The sequence below is a fragment of the Podarcis liolepis genome (assembly GCF_965112155.1).
Source record: "Podarcis liolepis genome assembly, chromosome: 5".
NCBI classification, from domain to species: Eukaryota; Metazoa; Chordata; class Lepidosauria; order Squamata; family Lacertidae; genus Podarcis; species Podarcis liolepis.
In genome coordinates, this window is record NC_139556.1 from 88526723 (window position 1) to 88540416 (window position 13694).

At 45.3% G+C, this 13694-nt stretch overlaps 1 protein-coding gene across 1 annotated transcript; it reads left to right on the forward strand.

Annotated features, from left to right (window-relative positions):
- Window positions 1-683: 683 nt before the first annotated feature.
- TMEM212 (transmembrane protein 212) lies at window positions 684-12219 on the forward strand. Its single transcript, XM_083504622.1, has 3 exons — window positions 684-875; window positions 4922-4981; window positions 11515-12219. Exons 1-3 carry the CDS (start codon window positions 711-713, stop codon window positions 11872-11874), a joined length of 585 nt encoding a protein of 194 aa, XP_083360748.1. The 5' UTR covers window positions 684-710; the 3' UTR covers window positions 11875-12219.
- The last annotated feature ends 1475 nt before the right edge of the window (window positions 12220-13694 follow it).

Here is a 13694-nt window from a genome sequence, read left to right on the forward strand (position 1 = left end):
TAAGAACTTTGCTTCAGGATGAGAACAGAAACCGTGCAGCAGCGGCAGCAGAAGGCCCCATTAGCTAAAGTGGTGCTTCAGGTTAAGAACAGTTTCAGGTTAAGAGCGGACCTCCGGAACGAATTAAGTATGTAACCAGAGGTACCACTGTAATAATAATACTCCCATCTGATTGGGTTGCCCAGCCACTCTGGGTGGCTTCCAACATATAATGTTTAAAACGTTAAACATTTAAAAACTTCCCTACACAGGGCTGCCTTCAGATGTCTTCTAAAGGTTGTATAGTTACTTATCTCCTTGGCTCGGGGGTCACATAACTCCATACCCTCCAACATTTCTCTGGTGAAAATCAGGACGTCCTAAGGAAAATCAGGACATTCTGGGAACAAATCAGAAACCAGGGCAGCTTCTGTAAATCCAGGACTGTCCCTGGAAAATAGGGACACTTGGAGGGTCTGCTACACTCTCTGTGGGAATCCCACCCCCAGGCACAAAGTTGAGCCCAAGTGATGGATCACATTCCTTATAGGGTGTACTATGAGGCCTTGCTGTCTGAATCTTTTTCAATGCCTAGGACGTGTTTCATTCAAGGAAGCAAACAACGGAAAAGTATCATGACTACTGTTTCCAAGACAGTATGTGGTGTGTCCAGGCTCCTATTGCAAAACCTTGGTGTGAGTAGAGAGCAGGCAGAGAGCGAGAAGCTCATAATGAACGCAGGCTGCCTTTTTGTGGTGACTGGAAGAATGCTGATTTCCTTTGGGATTCTAAGCATCGTCTCTGGAATTATCGCCTTCTTCCCTGTTTTTTCCTATAAACCGTGGTTTGCCGGATGGAGTGTTCACATTGCTTCTCCCATCTGGAGCGGAGCTTTGGTAGGCAGAACTGAATTATATCTAAATTTATATAGCTGTACGCCTGGGAAGGGATGCGGGTGGTGCTGTGGGTTAAACAACAGAGCCTAGGACTTGCCGATCAGAAGGTCGGCGGTTCGAATCCCTGCAATGGGGTGAGCTCCCATTGCTCAGTCCCAGCTCCTGCCCACCTAGCAGTATTAAAGCACGTCAAAGTGCAAGTAGATAAACAGGTAAGGTAAACTGCATTTCCGTGTGCTGCTCTGGTTCGCCAGAAGCGGCTTAGTCATGCTGGCCACATGACCCAGAAGCTGTATGCCGGCTCCCTCGGCCAATAAAGCGAAATGAGCACCGCAAACCCAGAGTCGGCCACGACTGGACCTAATGGTTAGGGATCCCTTTACCTATGACTGGGAAACGATAGTAACATTGCTGCTGATCTGCCTTGTTGCTGACATTTAATCTGGAACCTTTTAAGATTCTGGAATTTCAAGAATGGGTGAAAGAAATCCTTGCCGAATGTAATCTACATGACTAGTAGCCATTGATAGGCCTCTATCACAAGATGAGGCACATATACACAATTTGAATGGCTATGTCCATGAACCTTGGGGGGGTTGGCCCCCTCAAATATTTTATTGGGGGCGAAGGGAGCTCAGTCCCCCCATGAGTTGGCCCCTATGTGAGAGAGGGTGAATGCACATACAGACATCTCCCCCGAATTTTCCATATTGATTTGAAATATCCCACCCAATCGGCAGGTTCTGGTCGATACTTCTATGTTACACTGCTAAGGGCTTTGACGCAATGTTGGATCCCTCCTCTCCCTTTGTGTTTAGAGATGAAAACAAAATGTTAGGGCTGGCTCGAGGGGAGAAAAAGCAGCAACATTATCTGTAAACAAGTGCAGTTTTGCGAAGTTTGGGGGAGAAAACAAGATCGCTGGGCAACGCATTTGCAGCAAAGTTGAAATTGATCATCTAATAGCTGAAACTCCCCGGCTGGAGTTGGCCCAGTTCTGAGGATGAACTAATCCCTCCTGGCTTGCTTTCTCTCTGTTCCCTCCACCACATGTGTAAATTGAGGGAGTCTCGCTTGGAAAAGCAGATGGGAAAAGAGGTTTGGCCACTCTTGCCTCCTACATTGGCTCGTCCCGGTGTTCTTACGTTGCTGTGTTATTTGTTCTGGCTAAAACCCCTCTTGGACCCTGTGCAACCTTTCTTCCTCTCTTTCTGCCTGATGAATTTTGCCAACATTTCCCGTGACTCCAGATTAGCCTTCCCCAAGCTGGTGCCCTCCAGATGTTTTGGTCTACAGCGTCCATCAGCCCCAGCCAGCACAGTTTCTCCAGATGTTTCTGCTTTCGTTCCTGGGAACTCTCTACAGTAGTACATGGTGCCAAGACCTCAATTTCAGGCTCCTTTTGCCTAAGAACTCTGTTCAAACGCCTGTTCTCAGAGGGCAGGGCTGGGGAAGTTGTGCTCCACCCTGTGTGTTATGGAGTTCCACAGGGGTCTGCACTGCCCTTACATACTTTATTTATTAAATTTATATCCTGCCCTTCATCCCAAGAGAGCTCAGGGGGAGAGGGCAAGCAACAAGCAATACTACAGTAAAATTGTTTTTAAAGCATATTTAACATGATTCCAATGCAGATGCAGTCTAGGAAGACCTCAGCTTTTAAAAGGCTTATTTGAAGAGGAAACTGTTTGAAACTGTCGGGGAATTTCATCCAAAGGCTTGGGCTGCAGCAGCAGGGCAGAATCAGTCAATTTCCGTTCTTTCGGTTTCTCATTTTTCCAATCTTAAACTCTGTTCTCTGCATTTCTGCAGCAATTCGCGGTTTGCTTGCTTTACCCAAAAATGATCGCAAAGATTCTTCAACCATTTTGGTGCAAATTTCTTTTCCTAAACGTATTTTTGTACGCAATTTAAAGAAACGTACGCATTTTTGAAAGCAATTTCTCCTAACGTAATGCATTTTTCATATGCTGTTTTCACTAGCGTGTTCACTTAAAAAAAATAATTAGATTTTCCGACATACAATTCAAGAGATAAAGAGAAATAATCCATAACAGAAAAGAAACATTAAATCATTATACAATATCCCAAAAGAAAGAAACATAAGCAAAATAAAACAAACTCACCACACTGTTTAGCTTCCCTCCCCCACTACTAGTCTTCTCTAGAATCAATTTTACCTTTATCATTGCATTCTGATTGTTTTTATTTTCTCTATATACATATACCAGTATATCTCTTTGATAGATTATTGTTTTGATGCATTTACATTCTTAGTCTAAGCATATTAGCATGTCTTTTTTAGAGCAGTATTTTGTCATATAGTCATCAAAGCATTGCCATTGATTTTTTAGTTTTTTGATTTGACTCCTATCGTATAGATGCTGCTAATTTAGCCAATTTTAAATATTCATTTAATTTGAGAATCCATTCCTCCTTGATAGGTAGTTCTTTAGCTTTCCATTTAGATGCTATTACTATCCTAGCTGCGGGCTGCGGTGGTCACATATAAGAAAATTCTTTTTTTTTCCTTCGGTATTTCTTTTCCTAATGGGCCCAGTAAGTAAGCCTCTGTTTTTTTCGTTAATGGGATTTTAAGCATTTTTTCCAACTTCTCATGTATTTCTTCCCAAGCATGTTCACTTTCCATGCACATTATCCACTAATAAATGCATTTCTATAAACATTATTTGGCTGGAGAGCTACATCACAAAATCTGGGAATGCAGGAAACCTTTGCCCAACATGGGGCTCAAACCCACGAACTTGAGATTAAGAGCCTAATGCTTTGCCAACTGAGCTATCCTCTATACCCACTTTTTATGCGTCAGTGTTGTTGTTGTTTAGTCATTCAGTCGTGACCAACTCTTCGTGACCCCATGGACCAGAGCACGCCAGGCACTCCTGTCTTTCACTACCTCCCACAGTTTGGTCAGACTCATGCTGGTAGCTTTGAGAACACTATCCAACCATCTCGTCCTCTGTCGTCCCCTTCTCCTTGTGCCCTCCATCTTTCCCAACATCAGGGTCTTTTCCAGAGAGTCTTCTCTTCTCATGAGGTGGCCAAAGTACTGGAGCCTCAGCTTCATGATCTGTCCTTCCAGTGAGCACTCAGGGCTGATTTCCTTAAGAAAGGATACGTTTGATCGTCTTGCAGTCCATGGGACTCCCAAGAGTCTCCTCCAGCACCATAATTCAAAAGCATCGATTCTTCGGCGATCAGCCTTCTTTATGGTCCAGCTCTTACTTCCATACATCACTACTAGGAAAACCATGGCTTTAACTATACAGACCTTTGTTGGTAAGGTGATGTCTCTGCTTTTTAAGATGCTGTCTAGGTTTGCCATCACCTTTCTCCCAAGGAGCAGGTGTCTTTTAATTTTGTGACTGCTGTCACCCTCTGCAGTGATCATGGAGCCCAAGAAAGTAAAATCTCTCACTGCCTCCATTTCTTCCCCTTCTATTTGCCAGGAGGTGATGGGACCAGTGGCCATGATCTTCGTTTTTTTGATGTTGAGCTTCAGACCATATTTTGCGCTCTCCTCTTTCACCCTCATTAAAAGGTTCTTTAATTCCACCTCACTTTCTGCCATCAAGGTTGTGTCATCTGCATATCTGAGGTTGTTGATATTTCTTCCGGCGATCTTAATTCCGGCTTGGGATTCATTCAGCCCAGCCTTTCGCATGATGAATTCTGCATATACCGGTAAGTTAAATAAGCAGGGGGACAAAATACAGCCTTGCTACTCCTTTCCCAATTTTGAACCAATCAGTTGTTCCATAGGATTATGCATAGGATTCCTCCCTTAAACAGGATCTATCTGTCCTATACTAGTAACCTATAGAAGGGCTTTCTTAAAAATAGAATGAATTATTTTCCATCAGCTTCTGGTTTTGCATGCTTCACATAGTGGGTTTGTTTCCTTGTGTTGCGATTTCTTTCTTTTAAAGGAGTCTGTTTTGCAAAGTCCTTTGGAGAGAACAAAGGCCTATTAAACATTACCAACTTTATTATGTGTAACCATATGTTTCCCCCTCTGTCTACAGGCTGTTATTGCAGGTGTACTGGTTGCTCTGGCTGAAAAACAATGGACCCAGAGATACCTGGTAAATTTATGTGGTTATTCTATACAGTGCCACATTCTAGTCAGAAGGCAGGCAGAGTTAATCTAGGCATAGGCTCTTGAGGAAGAAAAGGCACACAGCTGTAGCCTTAAGCTACAGATCAGATAAAGAATACAAGGTTTAAAGCAGGCACACTTTAAAACATTCTACCAGATTTACAAGACTGAGCAGGATCCAGAGATATTTCCTGACTTGAAAGAAGGGAATGTTGTGAGAACCAATAAAATCCATCAAACTAGTGGAACCTTCTTCTTCTTTTTTAATTATTTTTCAGTTTCCTTGATATATGGAAAGTGCATAAATAATAACCCCATCCTCGCAAAATGATCCTTATGGTGCAGGGGTACAGTTAGGGTTACCCCAGAAAGCCCTAAAAACTGTTTGTGAATCTCCCCCCCTCCCAGCCAGGCCTCGGAGTACGCATTTTAAAAACTGCATTTTCCTCTAAGACAAAAAGCATGAGCTAAGCAGTCCTCTCTGTAACAAAAACGCTGTAACAACTCAGAGCTGAGAACAGTAAAGCTTTCGCTTCCCAGATCCAAGCTAACCTTGTCCTGGTACATTGCTTTGCAACATACTTCCGGGAACAGAGCCAGAGAACGAAAAGCAACATTTCTATGTAAGAATCTGTGAAGGGGGAGAGGAAAAAAGGGGTTTGAAAAAAGGATAAAACCTGCTTGTAAAATGTTTTCGGTGCGGCCTGTCTTTTGTGAACTGAATCACACAGGTGCCTTCTGCCCCCCCGGATGGCAGAATAAAACGCTCTTTCTCTGGATTAACCCCCTGGTGTTTTTTGGCTCCTTTTGTCTCTGCTCGGGTGCAACAATTATTCCGACCCATGGATTAATAAGGCTACATATTTCTGGTGCGTTGGCCGGGAAAAAGCACGTTCCCCGAGATCGAGGGACAAAGAGGTCCAGGGCGTCACTGCAAGGCGAGCAGCTCGGGATACCGGGTCAACAGTTCCAGCGCGCATCCTGCCAACTTCGTGGGAGGGACTGGCCACCCGTTCCTGAGTGGACACGCGACAAAGTGACGGAGAGAAAGAGCAACGGCCGTGCAGAAAGAAGGTACCTCGAGAAAAAAGGTAAGCTCCACAGGGTATAGGTGGGAGCAAGCTCCACAAGGATAGGTGCGAGCAAAAAGAGAGCCTGATCAGCTCCGCCAGCAGGGTAGAAGAAGTGCCACTGGTTTTGGTGTCGCCCAGAAAAAGCAGCAAAGGGTGCTGCTAGGGCCCCGGTCGAAGTCTAAGCGCTGCCGGTTGTGGTTGGTTTTTGTGCCCAGAAGAAGCAGTAAAAGGTGCTCTTGGGCCCCGGTCGAAGTCTAAGCGCTGCCGGTTGTGGTTTTTTGGGGGAAAAAGGGATTGGGGGAGGTGCATGGGGTTTTTTTTTTTTTTTGTTTGTTTGTTTTTCCTGAATGTGCGTGTGGGGACACTCCAGTGAATGTTTTGAGTGTGTGAGACGTTGACAGCAACGTCTGGCCTGTGACTGAGTGAAAAAAAAAATAACGTTAGGAGGGCTGAGTGTCCCAGTGTCCCCAGGATCCCAGAGTCATGGGAAATAAAAGCAGTAAAACAATCCTTGAGACACCACTACAGAGCTTTCTGGAAAACTGGAAAAGTGCCACGAAAGCAGAAGAGTGGGGATGTAAACTCAAAAAAAAAAAAAAAAAAAAAGCAGACTCCAACATTTATGTGAAGTTGACTGGACTTTGTATTTACCAGAATGGCCTCCTGGAGGATCCTTTGATCCAAACTTGGTCAACATTTTATGGAGTAACATTTCCAAGGCTCACACAGATCAGATTCCCTATATTTCTATCTGGAAAGCCAATGTGGATCAAAATCCCTCATGGCTTCGGAAAAATAGAATTTTGACTGCCCAAGTCAAACTGTGTTCAGTACAATTACAAGTTAAGAAGCCACCAGTTTTGCCAGTCCTAGAAGAGGAGATAATTACCCCCCCACCACCACCATATGCAGCCACTGCGCCAAGGCAACCAAATCTGGGAGCAAATAGGGCTGTTTCTCTGCCCAATGCCCAGACTGAGGACCCAAATGAGAAGATTCCCCCCTCTGCCCCTCCCCAACCCCCTTGTGGTGCAAGCAAGGAAGGTGAAGAGAAAGGTGATGATGATAGTGATGATGATGATGACTTCAGGAAAACTCTAGATAAAGAGATAAGATGGACTAGTAAGCAGTTTGACAGAGTGTTCCAGTATGTAGAACCATTTAAAACAGAACTGGATGTGGCCCCCTGGGTTCTAGAAGCAGCCCAGTGCCAGGATGAGAATTGGAGAAAAAAGCAAAAGGTTTTGAGAACAGCGTGGGACAGGGCAACAAAACATGTAGAGACACTTAAATCAAAGGCTTTGTCCAAGCCCACTGTGGTGGCCCCTCTTAGGCAAGTGTATGATCCTTTGGAACAGCCAAATGATCGGGGTGTTCGACCCCCAAGGACCTTTACCATTCAGCATGTCCCTTTTACAAGCTCCGATGTTTGCAATTGGAAAAATCAAAATCCTTCTTTTGAGGAAAATGCTGCATTCAGCCAGCTACCCTGAACCTCACACTTTCTGGATTTACAGTTCAGCCACATAAACCCAGAAGGCCAAGAGTTACCCACCCCCCTGCCCCAAGTACTAACCTGGAAAAGTGACTTTCTTAAAAAGCAAGTGAATGCTTTCTGTGAACTTTGTCAAGTTTTTCTTTTTAATGTGCAATTTTACTCTGAAAGGAGCCGCAGCATACATAGGAATTGATACTTTGAGGAATTTGAAACTTTGCCAGAAGCAAGGAGCGCATTGTTCTTTCTACAGACACTGGCAAATCAACTGAAATTTGCAACATGGCTTACAGGCCACGAGAGCTCTGAAACTTAGAGCACATGAATGAGACTTTTAAAAATCTCGGCTGGCAAACTTAACCCAAGGAACAGAACTGTTAACCCCTTGCGAAGTTTCCTGCCAAGCATCCCCTTTTGAGTTAATATACCTTATGTGCTAATGTTATCTATCAATTTGTTCTGTGCAATCGCTGCCGTCTTTGTTATCTCTTCTCTTAACAGGTGGACTTTTGCCAGGATACCTCTGCATCCCTATGAACCAGGTGAAGAGGACCCAGACGCTCAGACATCGCTCCAGCCTTGTTGGAAGGGACCCAAGATGCCCAACGCCCACCAGACGACCCGACGCCCACCAGACTACAGCCCTGCTCACGTCACTCCTGGACGCTGGCGTTTTGCACGGCTGAAGAATCCAGCATGGATTGAAATAGGACATTTTCACATTTTCTTTCCTTTCCTTTTGCATAACTGAACTTTATTGAAGGTACCTGGGCCTGGTTTGCTTTACGCCACCCCTGCAAAGGAGAGTGTCTAGTGGATCTTTTCTTTCAGCGTAATTACACCCCAGCCCACTCTCTAGCACTTACCTAAGCCCCTCCCCATGCATACAATGGCTCAAATGCGACTGTGGGTCCCCGTGCTGGTATTTCTGCTGCATTTGACCTTTGAAATGCCAATACCACTCACAGTGACCAGACAACTGCTGCAATCGTGGGGAGCCCACCACACATATAATAAGTGGATTCAGGTTGCTGAGATGGTTGCGTTCTTTGCAAATCGGACCAATTGTGCCGTCTGCACTCTGGCCCCTGTAGATGCTCTGGGAGGAATGCCACTCCTCCCTGTGCCTTGGAATGAATCCTTGGTTACAACTCCACTTGTTGCCTTCCAGCCTCTGGGCAACCATTCTTCTTTGTGGAATCATTCCATCCCTTTCCAGGTTCACAGGATCACTGGCTGCCTTTGTGTCAACAAATCAGATGACGCCAGTGACGCTCAGACCTATGTGGGCACTTCCCACTGTGATCGAACCTTCCCAGCCCCAACTAACATGCCTGAGTCCGAGACAGGAACTTTTCCTGGTTCCAATTTGACTGCCTGCCTGGCCCGCTTGCTGAGAGGCACCATATCTGCCCATGGTCAGGACGTTTACTGGGTGTGTGGCAGGAAGGCCTATCATGCCCTCCCAAGAGGATGGTATGGGGTCTGTTTTCCAGCCTACTTAATACCCCCCATGTGGATTCCTGACCAGATACCCTCTGCACCCCCTAGAAGGAGGCGTTCGGCTGACCTGGCAACACTTGCAGGTGGCAGCTCCCAGGATTGGGGCAAAAATCAGTGGCCTCCGGAAAGGATACTGGCCCATTATGCTCCAGCCTCATGGAATCGGAGAGAGAAAATCTCTGGAGCACGGGGGCCGATCTATAACTTGAACCGCATAATCAGACTCCAGGCAGTGGTAGAGATTGTTGCTAACACGACAGCCACGGCCCTTAGGCTAATTGCCACGCAATTGGATGAGACACGCAATGCGTTTCTCTCAGTCCGATTAGCGTTGGACTTTCTCCTGGCCCAACATGGCGGCTTTTGTGCAGCGTTAAATCTCACAGGTGGGGCCTGTTGCTTTAACATCTCTGATCATGGTGAGGCCATTCGCAATTTGGCAGCAGGACTTGAAACAGTGGCCCATATTCCTCCCCAAACCTGGGAGGGATGGGACATGTCATGGCTTGACTGGTTGCCAAACCTAGGATGGGCAAAAGGCCTGTTTTTACTGCTGCTTGGCCCACTTTTCATTTTGCTAATTTTTTGCTTTTCTGTACCTTGCTTCCTGCAATGCTTGCATACAATGACACGCAATATGATTTCCCGCATGCTTCGGCCCCAGATTATAGCTCTGACCCGAGAATATCAGCCTGTGCCTTCCTGGGACGAGCCCTTTTAAGAAAAGGGCTGTCCAAAATTGAGAGGTGTGGAATGCAGGGGTACAGTTAGGGTTACCCCAGAAAGCCCTAAAAACTGTTTGTGAATCTCCCCCCCTCCCAGCCAGGCCTCGGAGTACGCATTTTAAAAACTGCATTTTCCTCTAAGACAAAAAGCATGAGCTAAGCAGTCCTCTCTGTAACAAAAACGCTGTAACAACTCAGAGCTGAGAACAGTAAAGCTTTCGCTTCCCAGATCCAAGCTAACCTTGTCCTGGTACATTGCTTTGCAACATACTTCCGGGAACAGAGCCAGAGAACGAAAAGCAACATTTCTATGTAAGAATCTGTGAAGGGGGAGAGGAAAAAAGGGGTTTGAAAAAAGGATAAAACCTGCTTGTAAAATGTTTTCGGTGCGGCCTGTCTTTTGTGAACTGAATCACACAGGTGCCTTCTGCCCCCCCGGATGGCAGAATAAAACGCTCTTTCTCTGGATTAACCCCCTGGTGTTTTTTGGCTCCTTTTGTCTCTGCTCGGGTGCAACAATTATTCCGACCCATGGATTAATAAGGCTACAATGGGATTTTTCAGGTTTGGGTACATTTCTTTTTCTGCCATAACAAAAGGTGGTGGTTGTTTTGAAGAAAGAGATTATACTTTACCCCCATAAACACTGCATATGTTGTTGGTTTTTTTGCACTGCTACCCTCCCCTGCCATTTATTGTTAATGTTTATTGATTGGGTTTAATTAGTATTGCTGTCACAGAGGCTTTTTAGTATCCTTTTTTTCTTTAATAAGCTGCCTTCAGGAAGCAGAGCTGGGGCGGCCTTCCTCTGAGACTCTGGTTAAGTTAGAAGAGTCAATACAGAAGGCTGTGTACGCACCATAACTTTTAAAGCGCATACCAAGCACATTTTCCTTCTTCAAAGAATTCTAGGCACTAGAGTTTACTAAGGATTTCTGGGAATTGTGAGGGGGTAAACCCCAGTGCACAGAATTCTTTGAGGGCGGCATTGTGCTTTAAAAGTATAGTCTGTACACAGTCTGAGAGAGATGGGTTGCTTAACGGAGCATTATACTGTTCTAGGATTACAGTAAGATTGCTGTGAAGGAGTCTGGGTTTGTAGGGGGGAGAGGTTAGGGCAGATTCACACCATCCTCTAAAGCATGGGTAGGCAAACTGTTAAGTTGTGGGTGAACATATCAGACGACACAGCGATTCTTCAAACAGCTCTTGTTTATTCACAGAACAGAACTGAACTGAAGGGTTCAGCCAGCCTGCTCATATAGAGCTCCACTAGAACGCAACATTAACCATTTTCTGTAACTATCCAATCACTGAATGTCACTTTTGATCCCTTATTTGCATATGTGGACCTGAGTGAAAACTATCTACAGTATCCCCCTGCTGGCCCAGGGTGAGAACTTCAGTACATAACACAAACCAAGGCCCGGGGGCTGGATCCGGCCCAATTGCCTTCTAAATCCAGTCTGCGGACGGTCTGGGAATCAGCGTGTTTTTCCATGAGTAGAATGTGTCCTTTTATTTAAAATGCATCTCTGGGTTATTTGTGGGGCATAGGAATTCGTTCATATTTTTCCCCCAAAATATAGTCGTCCCCCCCACAAGGTCTGAGGGACAGTGGACCGGCCCCCTGCTGAAAATGTTTGCTGACCCCTTCTCTAAAGCACATAATATATCTCTGCCATTAGCTAGATATGACAAGATGCTTCTGTTTCCATTCCAGTGGGAAGCCGCTTTCACCTTTAGCATCTTGAACATCATCAGCTCTCCAGTTCAAGGTGCCATCGCCTTTGCATCCCTCCTTCTTGGACCTTATTGCTACTACTCTTTCGCCGGAGTTTCGGGTATGAACTACCTTGGTTATGCGGTCCTTTTGCCCTTTCCTTATGGCAAGTTTGCTTCCGTGTGCAAGGACCCCGCAGGCTACGAGTGGTACCACCTGGCGCTGCAGATACTAGACATTTGCTCCAGTCTTGCCATGCTCTCTGCATCCTTGGCCATTGTGATCAAACTCACAGCAAGACTGCTCCAGTTTGGACACTTAAATGTGAGTATTACTCAGTGGCAGGGAAGTAATGATTAAGAGCAGCATATAAGTATTCTTATTTGTCTGTTTCGTTTATTCCATTTAATGCCCATCTTTTATTTCATTGCTTTGCACTGCACAATTCAAAGTTTTGGTGCTGACCTTTAAAGCCCTATATGGCCTCAGCCCAGTATACCTGAAGGAGCATCTCCACCCCAATTGTTCTGCCCGGACATTGAGGTCCAGTGCTGAGGGCCTTCTGGTGGTTCCCTCACTGCAAGAAGTGAGGTTACAGGGAACCAGGCAGAGGGCCTTTTCAGCAGTGGTGCCCGCCTTGTGGAATGCCCTCCCATCAGATGTCAAGGAAATAAACAACTATCTGACTTTTAGAAGACATCTGAAGGCAGCCCTGTTCAGGCAAGGTTTTAATGTGTGACATTCTAATATATTTTTAATCTTTGTTGGAAGCCACCCAGAGTGGCTGGGGAAACCCGGCCAGATGGGTCGGGTATTAATAATAATAATAATAATAATAATAATAATAATAATAATAATAATAATTCTTCATGGAGCTTTTGGTTTCCCTCTTTCCCCACAACAACCCTGTGCGGTAGGCTAGGCTGAGAAGCAGTGATTGGCCCAAGGTCACCCAGTAAGCTTCGCGGTGGAGCAAGGATTTGAACCCTGGCCTCTAAGTGAAGGAATGGGTTTCCCAAACCCAAAACTGACTGTGCAGGCAGTTTTAAACTGCACCAAAATCCCTATTTTTTCCTTAGCTAAAATGCATAAACTTGAGCCGTTGAGCAAATGCATAACAAGAACACAGCTCTCTCCTTTATCAGTTTGTGATGGCAAGGCTGACCTTGACTTTACCAGTAGAACAGACACAGACACGTCTGTACCTTATCTTACGTCCTGACCACAAAAGACGCACAGACCCAAGTCTGGGAACAATGCCAGAGTGTGTTCTCGGAAATGGTGACCTCTGGCTCCAAGATAAGAGTAGGAACAGGAATATCCTTTTATGGTCAGGAGTGCAGGAAGGAAATCCCTTTTATGGTTAAGAGTGCCGGAGCAGGAACATCTGTGATGTCAACCTGCATGTACAAGCTGACGTGTCTGGATTCCTGGGGAAGGGGGGAAGAGGGTGCCTGGAGGATATATATACTGCATGAAATGTCTCATTTCTTTGGACATGCTGTGGACACACCACGCAGGTGCCTTTCTGCTGTTCTGGAGAAAGGCATCAGTCTTGGTGGTTGCTGTCTTGTGTGGCAATCTCTCTCCTACGGGGTTGGACTATCTCCTGAAAGCTAAAGGATTCCTAGGCTTCAAATTTACATTGCCGACCCAAGCTTCCTATTGGTTCCCACTGACCTGGAAGAACTATAAACAGGACATGACCTACAGAGTTGGAAGGGACCACGAGGATCATTCTAGTCCAATCGCCTGCAATGCAGAATTTTTTTCACCCAACGTTGGACTCAAACCTACAACTTTGAGATGAAAAGTCTCATGCTTGACACTTGCGAAGGGCTGATCTAATGTTACTGGAACTGAATCATCTTTGGCTGGCTTTTAGTATGCAAACACCTTAACAGCTTGGGACCAGTTTGTACATAATTATCGTTCCACAGTTGTACAAAATCAGTATTTTAGCAGCAGCTACACTGTGGAACTCCCTGCCCTTTGATACCAGGCTGGGGCCTTTGCTGTTCTCTTTCTAGTACCTGCTTAAAAACTTGCTTAGGCAAGCTGAGCCAATCATGTAGAAGTTACATGGGTTTCAGTCTGTTTTTAGTTCATTGCCGATTTTAACTGATTTTTTAATATTTGAAAATACCTGTTTTTAACTGCCTTCCGCTGATAATTTTAAC

What these genes read in the sequence shown, in the direction of transcription:
- TMEM212 (XM_083504622.1), top strand. Translation starts at nt 711, where the DNA reads ATGAACGCAGGCTGCCTTTTTGTGGTGACTGGAAGAATGCTGATTTCC. An exon ending in CCATCTGGAGCGGAGCTTTG is followed by an intron (nt 876 to 4,921) that starts GTAGGCAGAACT and finishes CTCTGTCTACAG; the next exon opens with GCTGTTATTGCAGGTGTACT. An exon ending in AATGGACCCAGAGATACCTG is followed by an intron (nt 4,982 to 11,514) that starts GTAAATTTATGT and finishes TTTCCATTCCAG; the next exon opens with TGGGAAGCCGCTTTCACCTT.